A 23039-nucleotide genomic window follows, 5' to 3' on the forward strand; every position below is an offset into this window, starting at 1 on the left:
GTAGGGATGTGTGATATGGCAAAAATATCATATCACATTTTCTTTAACAATAACATCACAATCACTATTTTTTATTTTCTTCTTTTTGGGAGGACATATATATATATACACACACACACACACACACACACACACATACGTGTTGAAAAATTATATCTTTGACATGACTCAGCACAAATGAATTAACAGCTTCATAGTTCATAAATGGTCTAAAATGATCAGGCTATTATCGGTAGATACTCGAGTTTGTGATATCGGTATTGTCCCATGCCTAATTACAATATTTACAGACTAACACCAATTACCACTATTTACATACTATAAAAATTAATAGCAGTGTTTGTATCTTTAAAAATCCATAAAGGTTTAGTCTAAAAAAAACAACTTATAATAATCCTACGTTTTAACCTACTTTACTACTTTAACCTACTTTGCCTGTGAAATTCTTAAACTTAAACTAGCTGTGGACAATTTTCAAAAATGACCTGTTCCTGTTCCTATGATCTTCTAAAACCCTGAAATAATGATGTTAATGAACTCACTCACTCCCTCATGAGTCAAGTGCTGTATTGAACCATACCTTAATGGGCCTCTTGAGGGCCTCCTGAATGTCCAGCCTTTTGCGCATGATGGTCTGGTCTAGCTTCCTCTCAAAAGCCAGCAGATCCATGTAAGCCTGAGACTCTGGGACCAGTTCCCTGATCTGGAACAGAAGATGCTCTTAACAACTGGAGCAACACGTACAGCATTTGCCACAAGGACCTGATTTTCAGTTGACAACTTTATCGTAATATGTAAAGATTCTCAATAAACACTATAATATAATTGTGTCTTTTTACTGTCTCACAAAGAACTGTGCATAAAGCGAGCAGAATAAATAACTGGTGTTCCCTGGTCACACATTTTGAACGGATCTTCATCTAAGCCAGATAAACACAATATTCTTCTACATTAATGAACCGTTTGAATAAATAACTGTTTGAATGGTGGCTGTAACCTTTATCAAGTGCTTCTAGTATCCATGATATCAGATCTACACAATCTTTAGGAGGATCTTTGATTTGGCACATTTACTTCACAGAACAGGCCACAAAAACATAATTTGTGAATAAAAATAATTTCAATACCTTTTAAGACATGTTTTTGAAGAAACTAAATCACTACAGACAGTGAGCACTCTCTGTATATGAATATGCAAGTGTGACTTGTACTTTAAGTGGGTATGAAGAGTAGGAAAACCTATGCAAACGACTTACTCTGGGCAGGAAAAAGGTTGACTATAATGGTGGACATATTCATAATACCAAAACATTAATGGCTAAAGAAAAACTCTCTTTTTCAAGGTAAGCAAATTAAATTCAAATTAACCTGCAAATATAATCTCAACACATTCAAGGCCAGAATTAATGGATATCATGCACCACTGTTTGATGAACACTCACCCTCTGAGGTAGAATTTTATCAGCCATCTTTTTCTTCTTTGTGCTATAAAAACAAATGATCAAAACAAGAAAGTTCATTTAATCCAGTCCGGCAATCAGACCTATTCTTATGTGTGTGACGCATATGCAAAGACACAATGAAAATACTGCACTGACATAATCACAATATTAAATTTGCTATAGTGGAAAGGGCTGAGCCTTACTGTTGGTTGCGGTTCTGCTGCTGAACCTGCTGAATCTGCTGAGGCGCTGGCCTCTTACGAGATGGATCCATAACACCTGGCATCCCAGGACGAGACACGGGACTGCCGCCATATCCTGGAGGGCCCATGGCTGGTCCCTGTGGGGTCATACGGCTGGATGGAGGCATGCCTGGTCTCTGCACAGAGAACACAACATAGATTATCATCAAAAGAACAGCCCTCTAAGTATTTGTTTGATAGTTTTAGCACAGTTGTTTCTCCAGGGCACAGAAATATCTGCCAATCTGCTTTGAGGTTAGATGTGTAGATGTGAAACATGATTCCCTGGGCTTCTCATCATCCAAAACTTTGCCGTGACTACCAGGACCCTGGTCTGCACAGGGACCTAACTTTATATCTGTGTACAGTATTTACAGTAATACAGTTTCACCATTCACAAGTATTACCTGGATATAATGCTCACTTTTTGACCGTTATAGTAATAATGACTGAAATCTGTGTTGAAAATCATTATTTCAGACAGAAATGTTAACATAACAGACTCATACACTACTGCAACGCATCCTGTACTTCCAAGGTCAACGTGCGTGACGTAGACACTGTCAAATGTGGTTACATTCACTATAAGACATACTGTGCAAATTAAATAAATTCCACATAAATCCAGCAATGATTTGAAACTAGCAAACTGTCTGGTACCATCAAATCCAAATACTTTCATATTTGAGGCGTCTGCCGAGTCCAATAACAAAAGCCAGCAATAACTTGAAATGCAAACTCCTTCAAACAGTACAAAACAAAATCTGCTGCACTCACCAAACCATGTGCTAAGAACTCAAACAGGCGGCTTCTTGTGTCTGACTGCATGAGTGTGGGTGAGAAATGCAGATAAACGACAAATCTCTAATAGCAGTTCTCCCTGCAGCAGTCACTCTTACAAATGAGAACTTAGGCTAGATGTAGGTGTTCTGCCTATTCCATGCAGCACAGTGTAAGCAGAATGCTGACCATTCAGAGCTTTTTACACAGTAAATCGGCACAACCTTGGTTCATCTGAGAACAACAAGAATTCAGCAGTATTCAAAGTATGAGGCCTCTTTGACTATGTTGTGAAATGCTGCGTGAAAGAGTGAATGCAGTCAAGGCCGTGAAAGAAGAAAATACATCCATCTTTTCAGTGAATTGTGTTGCATGCTGCCAGTATCTAAGCTACAAACACTTTCAACTCTTGCAGATCAATGATTACATTTTTTTTTTTTTATTCTAACGAACAGCATGTAAGGTAAAGACTAATGACTAATAATCCATTACAGTAGAGTAGAGTCAGTCCAGTGAAAGCACTGAACTACAAATCAGAATAGCAAAGGTTAAATTCACCGATCCATTGACGGATTAACACACAGTGCAACAAGTCACCACCCAGAAGTCAGGACAAATAGACCGCGAACAAAAATGAATTAAAAGAACTTTTTACAAATGACTATGTTTTTTAAAATGTTTAAATTAACTCATGTACATGAGTTTACATTTTAAAGTAGTTTCTTAGGGTTGGAGGACAAACATTACTTCACTTGGACAATAACCCTTTCCTGTACAAAGTGGCAGATATAAAGCTTTTGACACCCTCATGCTATTTTCACGTTAACCTGTTGAAAGCAGAAGACAAGGTGTCAGGGGACATCAATGTGCTTAATTTCCAACACTGAAGTCAAGTGCATTCTGCATTTTCATGTGTGACAAAGGGGAAACATATCCCATGCTTTAAGAAATTTAGTAAGTAGCAGATAATTATAAATATAAATATACATAAATATATACACATAGGGCAGTTTTTGTCTGTCATCGATTATCGTTATTGTATCCCTAGAATGATTCTATTGACTTGCAAAAAGCTGCAGCATCAGCCTTGCTTGTTCAAAGTTTTAAAAGGCTCTTAACAACATGACAAACTTCTTCAAAGTTCCTTTCAAGCCATGGAAAATGTAGGTTTAACCGTTTCTGCAGCGAATGATATCCTCGTCTCTGCAGTCAAAGTATCAGCTGGCGTGCTGCTCCACACAGACCCAGAGTCACTCATGGGATGACTACCTCTGAGAATTAGCAATGACACGACCACAGCCAGTTAATTCAAAGAAGACGATGCATGGCTCGTCTCTGCATACGAAAGTAAAAGATTGAACCCCCTTACATTGAGCATGTTTAATTAAAACTTTATTTTGGACTTTTAATTCACATTTCGAAGCCGTCGTGGCATGTTTTCAGGAGAAAAAACTGACCGGTTAACTAAGAGCTAGGCTCGTTAGCAGTCTGAGCTACTTGGCAACCGAGGCTAACTAGCTAGGCTCCCTGTTAGCGGGCGGGAGGTTTAGTGTATTCAAACAACGAACATACTCGCATATTTGACTAAAGCGCTCGATTCTAACGCGTCTCATGGGCAACTGCTACTCAGCTACGGTTTGTGTTGGCCCAGACCGTGGCCCGCATCGGTGGTTAAAGTTAACCACTGGTGACAAAGCAGCAGTTATAAGTGGCTTTGTTCTAGCGCATAGGCTAAAGATGGAGCGATATCTCACCGGGTATCCAGGCCCGGGCATCGGGGAGCGGTACATGTGGTTCTGCGCGGCCGATGACGGTCCCATCCTTCCAGTTGGAGTCCCGGGCCCCATGACTGGTCCTGCGCCCGGAACCGGTGGTCCAGGTCCCATTGATCCGCCGCCACCACCAGTCGGTGCCGTCTGAAACCCCCCTCGAGCCGCCATCTCCTATCTGAATGTCGTCGCCGGCGGAGGAGGCACTGAGTTATCGCGAGTGCGAGAACTGAATTCTTGTGGCGGCATTAAAGCCGCGATGACCCCTGCTGGACAATTGTATCACTGCAGAAACAAGGTTATACATGTGGAGATGATGATGATGATGTTGATGATGATATTTTGTTGCATTATTGCTGTCCCATGGCTCAACTGAATGTCTCATGGTCTTCTACTGATTGCCCAAAAAACCCACACAATGGTGTCACACTGACTTTTATTTAATGTATAATTTAATTTACCTAATCACAGCAGTGACTCAAATTAAATCAACTCCCTCTTTGGTTATTTGCACCTCTATGGCAGGATGTTTTATTTGTTTATCAGTTTAACATAATCACTCCATGTCATCATCCATGGGGGGAGAGAGTAAGGAAGGATATTGAACCTCTGATGTGGTTTCAAGTAAATAACATTTTTTGAGCAGCCAGGACAAAGAATCAAGCCCTTTCTTATTTCCAAATTCTGATTTCATTACACTTTTCCCCAATTAGTATGGAGCTACAATAGTGCAAAACATGGCATCCCATCTGTTTACACAGCCTATTGGTGTTTGAGCAGATCGTGCTTGTGAGTGTACACAGGGAGGAAGGACACTTTTTTTGTAAACAGGTGAAGCTAATTCCTCATTTGCATGACTCAAAAATGTCTGAGTTACTGTGATGTTTGTCAAATCTCCAGAGAGGATTCTACATCCTTTGTTGGTTTGAAGACAACAGCTTAGGTTTATCCTTGGTCAGCTTCTTGACAGCCTCATACATATATAAGAAAAAAGCATCAGCATTCACACACTGAACAAATGAAAGGACGAATGAGACAGACTCAAGCCTGAAACCTCGGAGAACATTTTTCAGTGCTGAGAAATTTGACTGAGCTATGATTAATAATCTGCCTAACGAGCTGATGTAAAGTGGAGCCCAGAGGAGCCGGGCCGCGGCCTTATCTCTGACAAACGGCTGAGCATCCTAATTGCACTAACAGATCTGACGTGATAAATTCATACCGCTAACGTCACTGTTCTGACATGCAGGCAGGAAACAGCATGGAGACAAGCTGGAGTGTCAGTTCTACTTTGAATCTTTATAGCAGCACACTATCTGCAGCATTATTAAGTAGTCTTATAATAACATCAGGACTAAAATCCACATCCACACCACACATCTACACCCACAGTGTGTCAGAATTGGACACACTGTGGGTCAGTATTCGTTAACTCGCTGCCATGACTAGAAAATCCACCCACAATGATTCTCACATAGTGTAGTGAAGGATTTTCTTTTTCTTTTTTACTACAGCAAAAGAAGAAGACATGCTCTACTACAAAAAGCCCTGCATTCACAATGACATGCGAATGAAAGTGTAAAATTATGAGCATCAATATATACTTGAAAATAATTACGAAATCATCACTATGTGGGGCATCCCTTTCCCCCTTTTAGTAGGGAATTATAGTTATTTACGATTATTTACAATACACCATATTTTATTTGTTAATTATTAATTATTAATTAAAAACCACAAAGCAACTTAAACCATACGTGTACTCAAATTAAGAAAAGTAATTCAAAATATTGTAACCAACTTACTTTGACATATTTACTAATATGTGTTTTGGGTAATATATGCATATTGTTTTGTACAACTAACAATATATCATATGAGACAGTTCTAGGGTACTATTCAGGCTCTAAAACTGGGTCAAAAATAACCACAATTATAAATAAATATAAATCAAAGTAATATTTAAACATTTAATAAAAAGATCACTGTGTACCTGCAGCACTGACTGCTGTGCAAGAGGATGTAATATCCTTGTTGACACAGATAATAAGTGATGATAGGATCAGGAGGAAATTACTTCAGGTTTAAAAGGATCCAGATTCCGAGCACACGTTCACAGAGAGCAGAAGGCACAATTAAACTGACAGATGTGGCTGTATGCATGTGCCCAGCAACCCTCATCAAAATAGAACAACAAGCATTAGAAGTTCCCTGCATGAAAACCACCCCCCAGTACATCACACCCAGCTGGCTTGGGTGATTAGTTGAGGATGTTATAGTCATTTAGGTCTAACAGGTTGGGATAGATTCAATTACAGGAGCATATTTTATACAGTGCACAGAAATACTGAATCTGCCAAGCCTTCTTAATCCAGATTTTTTTGTGGAAATATTTCCTGTGTGTGAACTACCACTGCTATTGCTACCTCCCACATACACCCCCACCTGCTCTGCCTTATCAGGATGCAACAAGCATATTCTGCAGGATTTTCAGTCACTGGCAGGCAGCTCGCCTGTATTCTGACCCACCCTGCAATCTTCTTAGTTGCAGACTGTCACAGGACAAAGACACAAATGCCAGCAGGAAATGAACAGCATCATCTTTTATTTTTGAATAATTTGTCTTCTTGGCAGGTACAACAGAAAGTAATAAAACCATCTGGGGGCAAAACCATGTTTCAGACATTCAGAGAGGGATACGCTCCATTTCGATGTTGGAGCTGGTTGTAACACTTGTATATTAACGTGTGGTCACCAGCTGAGGTTTCTCTTCTGAAGAATATAAAATAATGCACACTCACATCTGATGAACAATGTCATTTTTTGATATACCACTAAAAGACAGCATGAAAAAAAAGTATAAGGCTAAATAAACACTTATCATCCCAGAATAACCTTTATTGTCTGGCAGCTGTGAATGACAGCCTAATGAGCAACTAACAGAGGATGTTGACTGAGCTCTAATTTGACAGCATCACTGAGCTGCATTTCTAATAAGTGTGGCAGTCGGCAGGGCCAGATGTACAGTCGCATAAAAGAGAAGCCGTTCAGAATGTACAGCTGCTGGTTGATTGACAGTCTTGATAAAATTTGTCCTGGCCATGCAGGATATTTTTCATCCTGTCTTTTGTTATACAGAAGCAGAAACAGTAATTACATTTCAACAGCATGGGGTTCAAAAATACCAATTTTGTTGCTTGCAAAAGAATAGGCGAAGCGGATAAGCAACATCAAATTTATAACCAGGCTCCTGCCCCCAAAAACCCCTCACTTAATGCTGATTGAATTTCAAGAAAGTGGTGCATGAAGCAAAACACAAGACATCGTGTTGATTGATGAGAAGAGCAATAGCAAATTGTCTTTGATGAGAGAAAGAATCCTTGCTCAAAATTTCGGAGAATGACTCATGATTACGAATAAACAGTTGCACAGTATCTGGAGTTGAGAACACAACTTTTAGCCTATTTACCTATTCAAAGAAAAATAACAAATAAGAGTCAAAAGAAGAAGTTTACTGATATGAATAATAGTTTTTCCAAAATGATATTTACATTTGATTTATGCTCTGATAAGATACTTAAGCATTTTGTAAAGATGGAGACGGGGGTTATCAGGCAATAGTGAATATGTTTCATATGAAAGAAAAAAAAAAAACCAATATGCTGGATCAATACGATATTCATAATAGGACAATATGTCAAGAACAATAGTACATTTTCTTTTATATCACCTCTACATACTGGTGGTATTGTGCTTTGATTAGACTTTTGCAACTAGAACACAGATACAGAAACAAAATGAGCAGTTCTACAGAACTCCAAGGATTCAGCAGTCACCCCTTTGAGGACAAAAACCCCTCCCCTCATCCAATTAAGATAAAATGAAGTTGAATGAAGACTTTGTAACGTTTGTTGCACGTGTGGAAATAAAATAAATGGAATGGGTGTGGGTGCAGCCCATTGGTGGCCAAATCAACAGACACTCACAGATGTCGGCACCCGTGAAAACATGTGAGGCCACGCACACAAACACACACACACACACACACAGATTCGTGCAGCTATACTTTTATGGACTCTAATTGAACTCATGAAATTCATTTGGACAGCCTGACCAAACCTTAACATAAATTCAAATCTTAGCCTTAACCAGTTCCTCAGAAATGAGGTTCGGCCTCAATAGGACCAGGTTTGTCCTGACAAGGTCTGTGTGTATGCCAGAAATGGTCCTAAAGAGGTAACTAATATGCACACACACACACAGAAACTTGTTTTTATATCTTAGTGAGGACACCTCTTTGACATAATGCATACCGTAACCATCACCACTAAGTGCCTCACCTTAACCCTTACCCTACCTAAACCCAGTTCTAAATCCTAACCCTAAAACCAGGTCTTAACCCTGAAAAAGCCCTTTAAAGTTGTGGCGATCAGACAAAATGTCCCAACAAAGAGTTTTTGGACCTCCCAAAGATATAAATTCAAGTACTCACACACACACAAATATGGGCTCATCTCTGTATCGCTCGAGGCAAACTTGGTAATTACACGTATGTATGCATGTATGCATGTATAAAGTAAAAAATTAGAAATGACAATTAAAAACATGCACTAGACAAATACAAGCATGCATTTACATGATGAGACCCGTTTTCTTCACCGGTTCATTTCACTGTAAATAGTAGATGATGCAATACTCTATACTCACTATCACTGCCACCGAAAAGTCTCCCCACACACACCTGACAACACGAACTGTGAACATAGATGCATTCTCAAACAAACTACACATAGCCCAGCTGTCGTTTTATGGAGCACATGTACAGCGGAATGTATATTTGTCCCTCTAGCAGGCCGGTGAGAGTGAAACAATTGTGTGCGGCTGTGTATATAAAGGCATGGGGGCTCTTTTCTTTTTGATAACTCGTTAATGGTGAGATAGCTGTACATTTTCCCTCGTTTATTTATTTATTTTTTTTACATTTTCTTTGTCTTTTGAAAGCGAGGTCCATGTTGGCAAGGTTCCTCCACGAGCATCCTTTGTGGCAGTATTCCAGAGGAAAATATAGAGAGAAGAGTTGACAGATATAGTTATACTTGCGATGTCCTCTCCACTTGGCCTCAGGTGACAGTTCTTTACCGTATTGATTTGTCCTCCATTGCTATGAAAAAAAGTACCTCTGTTAGACTTTATATCAGTTCCTTGCGCTCCACCGTGTCTTGGATAGTTCTTGTTGTATGGTTGGCTTTGGTTGCATAACGCACACTTTGATACTTCATCTGGTTCTGCTCAGCAAGTGAAGTCTTCAAAGTTACCCTGGCCGGGGTGATGAGGTAGCATGTTGCCAGGATATGTTGATGGTGTACGCTGGTTCTCACAAGGAGCCTGGTGGGGTTGAGAATGCAAAAAGGGCACATTAGAGAAAGTACAGTGGCGGATAAAGGCGGGCAAAAGCAACGATCAGCAGTAGAGAAAGCAGGAAGATAAAGGGAAGGAAAACATGCAGAGAAGGTGGAGAAAAACTTCAAAGTCATTTACGTGCTCACAGGAAAATAAACATGATAGGAGCAATAAGCTGGGCCAGGAGGCAAGAGGAAAAAGATTCATGCAATGTACTCGGAACGCTAATGAAAATAAAGAAGGGGAAGGATGCTTCCATCCAACGGCTCAGATTAGGAGCACATCCTCCCGTGTTTCTTTGCTCAAGCTCTGACTTATGATTAAAGTGAACTAGCTTTACACGAGGAAATAAGTGAGCTGTCATACCTTCCAAAGCTCTAATTTCACACTGTCCTTCTTGGTCCTGTCTCCCAGCTTTGATTAAATTTAAGCCACTTTCCACTTTCTTCCTGCTCTCTCACAATTTTCTCTCCCTCACATCCCAATAGCTTCTTTTTTTGTTTTGTTTTGCTCCCTTTCGTTTCCTTCAAGTCTTTGCCTCCCCCGGTTTCCTACATTGCTATCTCACTCTCCTTTCCCTCCATCACCACCTCCTCCTCCTTCTCCCTGGCTGCCGTTGAGACCAGTCGAGACAAAAAAAGGAGAGTGCCCTTATCAAAGCAAGGCAGTCTCACACAGTCAAAAATTACTTAGCGGCCCACTGACATGGCGTTTCACATCATCCAGACTCAGCACAGCTCCCCGGTCATTGTTGTTATGGCCTTTGTGTTTCTTCTTCACGCATCGGCACATTTTGTACTTGATCACCTGAAAAAAGGCAAAAACACCAATTACTGACATTCCTTTAGTTCCTGGATCCTTCAAATGCTTGTTGTTATTTTGTTGTGCTCCATACTTCAAGCTCCACACCAAAGAAAACAAGGCAAACTGAACCTCAAATGAGATTGATTTTATGCATTTTCAAAAATATGCTTCCCCATCGATCACGCACATGAGCAAGAGCTTGCTGTTCATTCTGTCCTCCTCCACATTCACAGCTTCAATCGAGGAGTAACAGACAAACAAACTTCCACTGTTTTTTTTGTACACGGGGAAGCAAAGAAGAACCACGTAACTTAAAGAGTAATTCTAATGAGAGCCGACGATCACGTATACTGGCAATACATTCAAAATGTTAATGTATTCACTGCTGCTGCTGCTGCTGAGATGGGTTGCGGCGATGTGAAGGACAGTGTCGGGCTCACTAAAACAAATCTCCGTGTGCACGGTAACACTGTGAGAAACAAACTGTGACCAAGCTTTTCCATTATACAGTACAAACACAAAATTAAACCAACATTGTCTGCTTGTTTCACGATACGTGTGGGTGATGCACTTACGGCTGCTGCAGTGTGACTCACACAGACTTAACCACACATTGCTAACCTACATTGATCTAAATGAGCGGTGCCACAAACTGTAGTAATCACAGCCATTCTAAAAATGAGCCACGTTACCTCATACAGATAGTCAAAGAGTTCAAGAATGGTGAGGATGCTGGCGCCGATGAAAAGGCCCATCTGACCTCCAATGTCACCTGAAAGGAAAAACAAAAGTGGATACAGTACACAGTGTAGACGGAGATGTAAGAAGAGCTCAGCTTTAAAATGCTATTTTCATCTTTGCATCTGAAAGGTGAGAAATGAAACAGAATTCACAGATGCAGGCAAAAAGTAGTCGCAAAGCAACAAATATTTTTTTTATGCCAGGACTTGGGCACCTTTATGAAAACGCAAGCAGCTGCATTTCTGTCACTTTGAATAAAAGCATCTGTCACGTTGCACAGGGAATATTATCTACTCCCAGGAAAACACTTGACAGCCATTTCCTTACCCAGAAGTCCTGCCAATTCATAGGCTTTCTTTTGTTCGATGGTTTCGTAGTTCAGCGCTTCAAAGAAGATATCCAGAACCATAATGTTATCTCTGTAAACAGACGAAAACACACACTTTAGACATATAATCTGGTGTCGTGCTTTTCATTTTACAGACGTTTTTTTTTTTTTTTAAATCCCAGTCCGCAGGCGGAAAAGGTGACGCATGATTTTGCAATTTCGTGCTGAAATGCGGCAAGTTTAGCAAACTATCTGCCATCACTGACTAATTTCCCAGGTGTGCCAGATCATGGAGGAATACAAGGGATATCATGGCAGCTGCTTGGTTTGGAACTGTGCTAATGTGGGAAACATGTGACTTCAGCAAAAAGAACAAATAACAGTGATTAGTTTAAAGGCCCAGGGCACCGCAGAATATCTTTTAAATATCCTTTCTGTGGGCCGAGGCAGACTTCACACCCCGGTGGAATAGAGATCAAAACCACAACTCAACTTTTTTTGGTGCATGATTTTATGGCTTTCAGTTAAATTAGTGAAGAGAGGAAGAGATATATGCAAATTAAAGCAGACATTGAGATGTACAAATACAAAATGAGCTATTTGTAGTTATTTGACGTGGGTATCAACCCTTTTCAAAAGCTTATGCCCTAACTAAGTGGTTGAACGTTTTTTTTCAGTAACAACTACTCAATACTTTCTCTTTCTTCTTGCTGCTTTGACTATATATATACATATATACATATACATTATGTATATATGTATGTATATATATATACATATGTATATGTGTGTATATGTACATGCATATATATGTATATGAAATATTATTTAAAGAAAGTGCACAGCTTCTTTTCAAATTTTTACCATTGTCTTCCTTGCTGAAAATAGTATATAACAGTCATCCCCTGGGGTACAAGTAGCCCTGGCTGGGAATCCCTGTGTAGTTGTGCTGTCATGACTGAGATTCCTGAGTATTTCCATCTGAACTACAGGCCAATCTGTGTTGGGTGTCATCTTGCAGTTTGAAGGATGTTTTCTTTCAGTCAGGTGCCCAGACATCAGGTTAGAGCTACAGTCCATGATGCTGCATCGCTATGGTTCCCAGCAGTGAGACACTTTACAGATTATACTTCAGTGACTGTTGCAATTGACGTCAATCCACAGGGAAGTGAAGAGCATTTTCAGGGGGGAGCAGTGGCAGACTTCTGAAGTGATGTAATGCCAGAATAATACATCCCGATGAAAGTCTGCAAGTGTAGATTTAACAATTATTATACCCCCTCCTCATTTCCTTCAGTTGATTTGGCAGAGAAACACTGGTTTTGAGTGGAAGCTCCTTTTCATTGAAGTGATCATGGTTATAGCTGCTCCTTTGCAGCATTTGCAGGGAAATCAACCTCAAAACAGTAAAAATCAAGTGACAAGTGCCAGGTTTTAGATTTAAGATTCTAATCGTCAAGACACAACACATTTGAGAATTTCTGGCACTGCAAAAAAGTAATACAGCAGGAAGGGATGGGGAATGACGTCAGATGCAATAGCCCATAATATTAACTGGTGTTTTGTCTTGCTTTGGAAATCAAATTAAGCATTTAAACCGTGTCAGTAAATTTAAAGTAAAGTTTGATTGTTCCTCACTTGATGATTTCAGGGCTGGACTCTTGATAAAATGTCATTTTTTATTTGTCATTGCTCTTCTAAATGGATGATTGTAAAGCTGTGTTTTCGCGAGGGACTACTTGTCGTGGCAGATTTTGTGGCTGAAACAGTATGTTTTTATGGCTGTTGGGCACAGCTTTTTCTGCAGCAGCTGCTGAAATACGTGCCAGGAAATATACGAAATTCTGAACAAAAAACCTCAGAAAGAATGTGAGTTGAGGCTGAATTGAGGCTCATTGTCCATACAGTGGCACACCTGTCAGCCCTGCAATAAATCCTACCCTCACGACAGGAATCAAACTCAGTTTTCCTGTAATACTGTTTTCAAAGGTGATGATTCAATTGCAGTTCATTCTGAAGGCTTGGGCTGGTAGAAGGTCTTTCTATTGTTATGCCTACGACCAGCCCAATTCATACCAGAAGGAGGAGGCAATATAGCAGAAACACATCTCTATATAATGCAATGCCATCCAACAGCCACATCCTCCGAAACAAGCACAAAGCTGAGTCCCCTCCATAAAACAGTGTCAATAAAAATGGAACACTAGAGGCATGGAATTATTTTGGGACTGCTGCATTAGTTTGAGCCAGGTGAAAAAAAAAACAGTCTGTCTGAAGGTAATTATGAACGGCTGAACAGCACTGAGACGGTGATGATGTGTAACATTTCATCAAGAAATGAAGCAGTGCTTGGACGAACAGAACATAAACAAATGTGACTTACGATATGTACTGCTCTGTCTTGTTGAATTTCTTGGCCAGATACTTGGCGGACGCTTTGCTGGGTATTTTGACAAAGGACAGCTCTTTACCATAGCGCGTCAAGTTGCACGGTGTCTCGCATACACAGTAGTCATTATCCCTCTCCACAAGAAAGTCTGAAAAATGAAATGGGCAGAGGGGGAGAGTGAGTGAGAGAGAGAGACAAAAGCCCAAAACAGAGGGAAGGGAAAAACCATGGGGACGGATGGATTTGTTGTCACCACGGAAAGACAAACAAAATGCCAACAGAGAAAAAGCATTAAGGGGAAACTTGTGAAAGGATGCCATGACTAAAGACCCATGAGACACTTACAAGAAAAATACAAGAGATGGAAGACACACATACAGCAGCAGGAGCCACGGGCCAAGCATGCGAGGCTGCATTGAGCGACCAAGAGTGAGAGAATTCAAGTCAATGAGAAAAACAAGCGACAGACATGACAGGCCTGAAAGGTATCGTCTGATGGAGAGACAGAGGCATGTGAAAAGGGGAGCCTGAGGGCAACGTCTGAAATGTACTGTCTGAGAATGGCAACCATCATGCTGGAGGGACACTTCACATCATTTGTTATCAGCTCAGATCAGAAGTCCTGAGCAGTTGGATAGCACGCACACACGCGCACACACACACACACACACAAGCGAGCAGCATGCTATATAGGATCTCCTTACCCAAGGCAGGATCTGCACACTCTTTGTATTGCTCCGGGGTGCAGTATGGGGCATCTCCTACGGACATGAAGAAGAAACACAGTGTTCACAGTCCGTACGAAAAGGAGAAGCAAGGGAAGGTGAGGGTTTCAAAGACACACAAGCAATGACTATAGCTAATTCATTTAGTCTCTGTCCGTCATTACTGTCCTTATCATGATGGGACAAATCTGATCTAATTGCGAAGTTGATTTGATTAACTGGTTTTGTAAGTTTGCTGCCTCTTCTCACTAATTGCTGCCACCCTTTTTCATCTTTCTCCCACCGGCAGACGAGGAAGGAGACAGGAAAGAGACATGTCCTAGATGTTGAGTGAATTACCTGGTGAGTTTAATCAACTGTGCAATCATTATGGCAAGGTTCAGACTTTGTGACTGACTGGTCACACATTTCATTCAAATGTGTGCTGGACACTTCTGCTGTGAGCACATACGGTCAGTTTTGGACCTCCGTGCCCTTTATTTAAATGCAAATAAATGAACATATAAGTGCTGATAACTGTTAAAAAAACCACGACAGATCATATGACAACAGCTGAGCAGGCAATCTCAAATCTGATCAGGAAACCACCTCTGAATGTGGTTTCTGTGACTGGATCTGATGACACATTCAGGACACATTGGGATGGTTCTGACCTGTACTCAATGTGCCCACGATCGGCACACTCAGGATGGATGTTTATACCGGGTTTTAATAAGATAGCAGCTAATTCTGATTATCTTGTCTGGTGCTCTTCAGACAACATTCTGCTAAAAGTAAACCACTGTCGTAGAGAGAGACATTAACAATTACTGGACAGGAGACTGAAGGTTAACAGAGGCCAAATCCAAATGCTTCCTCTGAGCCAAACCTCCTTTTCAATTTGCCATCTCAGATGCTACACAGTGATTAAATTCAGGGGGGAAACAGCAAACGCCAGCTGTGATCACTGCACAAACAAAGTGGAAAAAAAAAAAAGTTGAGTTTTCCAGTTCACTGGACTATGAAAGTATCTGATTATTTGCAGTCACTGACAAAAACCTTAAGAGCTGTTTTTGTCACCACCACTTCAAAACAAAGGGACATCCGGCCACAAGGCTATAAACACAAGATGCTTTTCCGGGTTCCTACCGGGCATGTGGACCATCCTGCAGTTGCAGTTCTCCACCAGGTATCGCGTCTCACAGTCGATTCGGCAGGCGGTGATGCTGTAACTGCTGAAGAAGTCAGAGTCCATGGGCAGGGATCTGCAGTCCCCCCACGGCGGAGGGAGGTATGTTAGCTGAGAGAAAGAGACAGAGAGAGGGGGACAGAAGCAACAGCCCATGACCACTTAAGTTAATAGTTGTCCTATGTCCTGTGAAAGAAGCCATTTGACCTTGTTCTCTCTGTCAATATGAGGTTGACCTTGTTTCTCTGTCTGAACGGAAAGCTGTTACACTGTATACGACTGTATTTGGCACAGCGACACAGTAAATACATTTGTGCTGAGGCGCTTGTTGAAGGAGCTTTTCGCCTACGCTTCTTCGATTCCTACAATAATTCTGTGCTTTTATGGCGCTGCCCACCCTTCATGCAGGAACTAAATAGTATCAGCTGTGATGAAAGAGTTTCAAACTGTTGCGTCATGTTCCTTGTGTTTTGAGCCATAAATATACATTAGGTGTCTCTAACTGGAAGCTAAACATGTTTCTGTTGCCAATAGTCCAACACAGGAAGTCTCTCAAGATGCTCTTTCTCTAGTAATTGATCCCATATCACTCCCATCCTGGCATCCCCATCAACACATACAAAGCCATCCATGGTTTCACCCCAATTTATTAGAGCTCCTCCAACCAAAACTCCTCCCTGTTCCCTGTACACCCCTAAACTCCAGAGGTGGATGCAGCTTTTGGGGTAAGAGCTACATCACTATGGAACAGCCTCTGGTCGACTGTCAGAGCTGCAGAAGAGATTCAGCACACTGCGGTTGGTATTAAATTCAAGGACTTCCCAGGAGCAATTCCCTCAAATTCAAGGCCCAAATGTGCTGACACAGCCTAAGATGGGAGGGCAACTTGTAAGAGCCGCTTCGCTCACAGCGTCCACTTTTATTGATTTGCAGCACTCTCTGCATCTGTCCTTGGGATCTCGGTCAAAATCTTGGAATTTGCATTTCCCAGTCATCGCGTAATTTTATTCTCTCTTGCTGAATGTTACTCTCTCATTGTTCTGCATGGAATCTCAGGAGAGACAGTGGACATTGGCCCGAACAAGGCCCGTAATTACAACTTGATGTTTATTCTGTGTAGACCTAGTTTACATATATCAAGCAATGCAGGGCTCACACAACATGGTGTGGTAAAAAACAAGGGTAACAAGGTAAACAAGGTCACCTGAACTCAGCATCTTTCTTGCACAAAATTCAAGCACTTGCATGTATATTTTTGGTGATTTTCAAAAACTCTCAAGGGCCTTTTTTTTAAATTAAATTCACAAACTTTCAAGGATTTCAAGGACCTTTCTGGTTTAACAATAAAAAAACGAGCTTATCTTTGTATATACACACACATATATATATATATATATATATATGCATATACATTTTTTACTTAGTTTTTTTTAGTTAATTTATATTCTGTGCAGCAATTTGTGACCGTGTTTTATTAAAAAAGTTTTTATAAATAAATTAGTCACAGCACCCACTCATTTGTGTGCACTCAAAAAAGCCTGTATTTTGAAACATGTTCTGTGACATTTACATTTCATATTTCATATTAGAAAATTGCACAGACTACCCACACATCAAGCTCGGTTTTAATTTTCAGCATTTCTCTTTGATTTTCTTTTTAATCCTTTTCAATTCCTATATTAACAATTGCTCTAATTCATAAACATATTTACCTTTGAACCAAACCAAAGATTTACTGCTCATATTAAAATGAGGTGAAACTGAATTTGAAATGACTCTGTCAGACAGCATTTATTTATTTTTAGCTTACTATATCACAGTAAATTATTAGCACAATTAATTTACCTTTCAGCCATCTTGATAAACAACAAGGGCAAAGTTTGATCCATGAAATGAAGAAAGAAGCTATAAAATAAAATAGCCTGTGTGTTTTCATCTCATCAGTTCAAACGCTGCCTCATTGAGTGCTCACATAGCAATAAATTAAAGGCCACTCTTGTCATTTAGGGAAACTGCTTTTCACAATTTGTAGTGGAGTGCAGCAGGCAGCCATGTGTGTCACATACTGGATTTGGTTACTAATACCCTACGGCGATGTTGCACATACAGTATTCATGCAGTGCACTCAAGAAACACCAAATAACTTTGAGTCACATCTAATCAGGGGACTTTGATGTTTCCTCTGCTTATTTTCATTTCAAGGACAAGTCAAAGAGAGAGCATTAAAAACTATTAGAGTAGGGTAAACATGGAAATCAATATATGCTACTTCTATATTTATTCAGCTCATCACATAAACTAGACCTAGTGGTGAAGTCATATCACTTCATGTTGGCCTGCATCAATTTGTTTGTCTTTTCAAAAGCTATACTCAGTAGCAGCGTCATTTCCCACTGATTCAACTTCTGCAAAAAGATGACTTTTGCCTGCACAAGAGTGAATCTGGCAACAGACATTTAAGGACATTATAGTGTGCTGTTAGCTGTTTAACAACCACGAAGCAGACAACTAATCATTGTAAGATAGTGACCCCACTCCCCCCCACCCTTCATTAAGTGAGCAAGAGAGCACAAAAGGAACGAGGGAAAAGGTAGAAAGGAGAGAGTCAGTATGACTCAGTGGACAGCAAAAGATGAGGATGGAGCTGCGTGAAGACACGTTCTTAAGTTTTTACTCAGTGTGATAAGTCTAAGTCTCTTCTGTGAGTGACAGCTTGGCTGTCTGAAACCCCCAATATCATTTTTACACTACAGGACTGCTGAGTTGAGTTGAATGGAATAAATGTGACCAAACTGCATTAGATTAATGAAGAGGGAGCCTGCCAACCAGTGGAATAAATAAATAGATAGATAGAAAAGGAAAGAGAGCGAAAGGGAAGAATCCCATTAAAAGGAGAATCTTTTTATTACAGGAATTGTAATGAATGTTTAAGATGGAAGAAGGCAAAGGTGGTCGTGAGACAGTGAGGACAACAGAGAGGGACATTGGCATCGCGCAAAATCCTGCTGCAGCCCCGATGACACCCGACCACACTCACTTGTAGTGTGGACGTGAGAAGACTGGGATAGCACTCAAATTCATCCTCTTCTCTCCTCCATTCATTATGCAAAGCTCCGTGGCATTTTATGGGCCAGGGTATATGATTGGTCTGGCCACAGTATTATTCACATTTGAGAGGAAAATAACCTAAATGTGCTTTAATTCACTGAGCAAGACAGATTTCTACAAGGTGACGGGGAAAGGTTTCGGTTTATATTAATGTCCTGGGCCCAAGTGTCTTACATATGGAGAATGCAAATAGGTTTGAGGTCTCTGAGTCGCACATACACAGCAACACTTGGCTGAGGGTAGAGATTTAGTGGCATCGCACTTGTAGCTCAGTGTTTGATTTCCAGCCTTCTCAGCCTCCATCATATTAAAAAAAAGCGGCTTGTTGCCTCTGCTTCCAGGTTTGTGATGAGCCAGTGACAGATTTCTTTTTTGTCATCTGTGTACAATGCAGGATTGATTTCTAAACCAAATTGTGTTTTCACCCTCGTTTGTGTGATAGAAGAATGACATTTGTCTTTGGAAACACAAGAGTACAGTGCTGACCCCGTGGGCCGGCGCATTTCAACTCACACGAGTCCAACAAAAGCTGCGAGCAGGGCCAGCGACAAGTGTATGACAAGTTAATGGGAGGCTCTGCCAGTAAACAACATGTAGTGAATAACAATTTTTTTTTGTATCATACTACAATGGTCAAATGCTCCATCACAAATAAAGGGACTGGATTCACAATTTCACTCTGTAAAATCTTGGGGAAAACATTATTGTTGACTCAGCGTCCTGTGGCTGTACTGTGGGTCCAGCTGCTTGGTTAAACAACAACTCCCTAATCGTTTTTGCATTTTACTTCATTTTTTGCACCGTTGGACCTTACAAAATTGCCTATGTGAAACGATCTGAGACGTTTAGAGGGGGGGAAATGTTTCTTTGGTGGAAATGCTAACAACTCACAGACTGTGAGCTATAGGAACCTATGTAAACAACGTTTTTCTTGTACAAGCCAAAATCAGTTTGAAGAATTGAGTTTAAATTCTGTGCTTTTGTTTTAGTGTAAAATACTACAATAGAAATGAATATAATTTATTGATAATGTCAGGCAAATAATGTGGAGTCAAATGTACAACAGTTTTCTCTAAAATGTGAAACAAAGTAACATAAAATGGAAGGAGCCCAAATGATAAACTTGCAGTACATAGTCAGTAATAAAATAGATGTTTTTCTGCTTTTAAAAAAGAATGAAATCAACTTTTACAACAATCAATGAACCACTGAGTGTGACTGCAAGGAATTACTTGTTACATGAATTTGTTAGATGTTGTCGACACCAACAGCCTTTTGTGCACAGAGGCATCACTGCCTTTCCTGTTTATTTTACTCTATGATAACCACGCTGACAGTCAGCTGAGGTCACGGTCCGAGCAGAGAGAGAGAGAGAGAGAGAGAGAGAGAGAGAGAGAGAGAGAGAGAGAGAGAAGAGAGAGGGAGAGTCGTGTGATGTGCTGCCTGTCCTTTTAGTGCCGCCTGTTCACATGATGGAGAGTCATTAGATTTAATAATCACTTGGTGGATCTTTAACTACATTCAGAACGTGCAGCATTCGCCTTGACATTGTAAAATGACAGAGTCTCTCTCTGACAGGTCTGCCCACCAAACAGCTTGTGCTCAAAATCCAAATGACAGAGACAATGATTGGCTAAAGGGAAATCCAGTGAAGCTCTCAGTCTACACAGGCAGAGCCATCAGGAGTGTCTCAGGGGCAGTAGAAGGATTCTATACATGGATACGGATAAGCAGCAGTGGAGTGTGAGGTCTACTGGGCCGCTGGCCAATTCTTCATCATCAACCCTGGCAGGATCACCTGACACATGCAGGTTGCTGAAAGCTCTAAAACACCCTCAATTAGGGTTTTCAAATCGAATCTGCAACGTGAAACACCGGACTTGGCAAATCACAAAGGCTGCAATTCAATAATACTGTATTATAATGATGTTATTGATGATGATGATGTTGATAAACTTCATGGAGCTGAACCTTTTTTGAGCACCTTACTACACCAGGGTTTTAAGGCGCTTATGATTCAGGATCTATGCTATGCGGCATACCTGATCCAAGGTTTGCACTGTTCTTTACTGTTAATAGCTTTAGTAACAATAATAGTAATAAAAGTTTTCATCCTTGCATTAAAAAAAGAGAGTTTTTACTATTTTAATGGTATCTGGTGGTCCACTAAAAAAGGAAACTGCTAAAAACTTCAACAAATACTTTAATTACCTCACAGGTTATATGAAATGTATGTATTCATATCTTGCTTAACCTTGAATGGACTTCAATACTTTGTGCGTTACCAATTGAGGACCAGTTTTCTTTTGGGTGCTACATCACATTTTTAAATGTATTACACAGTGAATACTGAGCGGAAACTTGACTCGAAAAAATGGATTTGGCAAATCAAATGGCAATATCATTTTATTTTATTCACTCAGCCCCACCCTCAACGAAAGCCGCTGTAACAGTGAATCAGGGTTTCCGTTATGTTATGTCTTCATTAGTAATGTTGACATTTACTGTGATAAAAGAAAATAGGTGATTTTATAAATGCCAGGGCTGGCCATTTACAAATTGTAACCCATTTTTAAAAAGTGGAAACCACAGTTATGGCAATTGATGTGACACATTATTTAATATATTAATCGAGAAAATGCACACACTCGATGACATAGAGTTTTCTGGGACCTGTGAGTTTATTGAAATCCACAGGATTGAGCGTACTAACGACATCTGGATCCAAATCTCTCTTAATTCTCTTAAAATATCAACCATGTGCTTCAGGAGAGTTAAAATTGGGGTGGCACTAATCCAGCACGACCCAGTGGTTGATGGTACAATCTTTAGACAGTTTGTATTGTCTAGACCTGGCGAACAGCCATAATGAATGGTGTTAATATGTAACATCATCTGTTTTACTGATATGTCACCGTGACCCACAGTATTACGCTGAAATCATTTAACGCCATTATCAAAATTTAATGACACATTTAACAACCTGGCCCTTCCATTAAGCCTGGTGTCAGAATTTAAGACTTCCCCTTATGGCCAGTGAGGTAGTTTAGTCCTGTTACTATCAAACTTTCATCATTCTCTGACGTTGTACTCAGACCCATGCATATGCAGTATTTGTAGACTTGGGTACCAGTTACTTGTTACCTGAAACAATGGTCCAGAGACAGACAAGGTCACTTTTTGTACAGATTGTAAAGCCTACTGAGGAAAACAGTGATTTGTGAATGTGGGCTACATAAATTACATTTATCTGATCTGAAATGCAACATGCAGAATTTGTAATCTCTCTGTGATGTTTTGTTTTGGCTCCTACTTGGGTACATTTTTGCTAAACTCAATGGATTTGTCCCTTTCTTTGTTCATTTTTTCAATTTCACATTTGATTATTGCATCTCTGGATATATTAGGAGCATTGTGATGATACTGAGAGATGCAATACAATCACCCTGCTTTGCAATAAAAATAACTGTCAAAAAAATAAAAGAACGTGCTTAAAATAATATGTTTTCAATCGTCAAAGACATACCCGCTGCTCCTGACAGGACACAAAGGTCTGAAACCCGGGTGCCACGCCGAAGCCCAGCTGGTCTATGAATGGGGGCTCATCTTGGGTGTGGATCTGAACTTTGATCCCTGCTTCAAACGACGTCTCGTCTGTGGATAAGAAGAAGTTAGGACATTTAGAACACGTAGTCCAGAATAATCGAACCAGCAGCAGCTGTTGGAATCAATTTGAGAAAAAAATACATATTTGCATCGATGGAACAAGTTTGATCCAGTCAGTGAAAAAATAAGACTGAAAAACAATGACATGCGAGACAGGATGGGAAAGCACCTAATTATAGCATTAGCTGACCTTGAAAGAATGACGACTAAATGCTTATTCATTTGTTAAATACATAGACTTGCGCAGACGATAAAAAAAAAAAACCACTGCAGAGTTTCAGGACTTAACAAGAGCAGGAATGCAGTGAAAGGATAAAGGAGATGGACTTCCTGAGCACAACGGGTGGCGACATTATGCGCCTCAGAGGAGTCTTATCTACTGCAGGGGGAAACAAGAGTGAATGGGTAAATTAATAAATAAATGATGATGATGATAAAAGTAAAATCAATACAGCTGACAGCTCCCTCTGCTACGGC

At 40.3% G+C, this 23039-nt stretch overlaps 2 protein-coding genes across 5 annotated transcripts in view; both read right to left on the reverse strand.

Moving 5' to 3' along the window:
* smarcd1 (SWI/SNF related, matrix associated, actin dependent regulator of chromatin, subfamily d, member 1) overlaps positions 1–4446 on the reverse strand; it is a 14407-nt gene extending 9961 nt beyond the window's left edge. Inside the window, exons 1-4 of the mRNA XM_058632239.1 lie at positions 4219–4446; positions 1646–1821; positions 1443–1485; positions 581–703 (exon numbers count right to left, since the gene is read on the reverse strand). Of these exons, the coding sequence (XP_058488222.1) occupies positions 581–703; positions 1443–1485; positions 1646–1821; positions 4219–4404 (528 nt within the window). The 5' untranslated portion in view covers positions 4405–4446. The remainder of the gene's footprint in view (positions 1–580; positions 704–1442; positions 1486–1645; positions 1822–4218) is intronic.
* A 3278-nt stretch (positions 4447–7724) lies between these two features.
* Positions 7725–23039, reverse strand: part of asic1b (acid-sensing (proton-gated) ion channel 1b) — a 144242-nt gene continuing 128927 nt past the window's right edge. For 3 of the 4 annotated variants that reach the window (XM_058631446.1, XM_058631443.1, XM_058631444.1), the window contains 8 exons: positions 22423–22550; positions 15749–15899; positions 14600–14656; positions 13890–14043; positions 11506–11597; positions 11130–11209; positions 10339–10440; positions 7725–9618 (listed from right to left, as the gene is read on the reverse strand). In XM_058631446.1, coding sequence (XP_058487429.1) covers positions 9523–9618; positions 10339–10440; positions 11130–11209; positions 11506–11597; positions 13890–14043; positions 14600–14656; positions 15749–15899; positions 22423–22550 — 860 coding nt within the window. In that variant the 3' untranslated portion in view covers positions 7725–9522. Of the gene's footprint in view, positions 9619–10322; positions 10441–11129; positions 11210–11505; positions 11598–13889; positions 14044–14599; positions 14657–15748; positions 15900–22422; positions 22551–23039 lie in introns of all 4 variants that reach the window. The other variant, XM_058631445.1, reaches the window with a different exon arrangement.

Source organism: Solea solea, chromosome 6, assembly GCF_958295425.1.
Source record: "Solea solea chromosome 6, fSolSol10.1, whole genome shotgun sequence".
Taxonomy (NCBI): Eukaryota; Metazoa; Chordata; class Actinopteri; order Pleuronectiformes; family Soleidae; genus Solea; species Solea solea.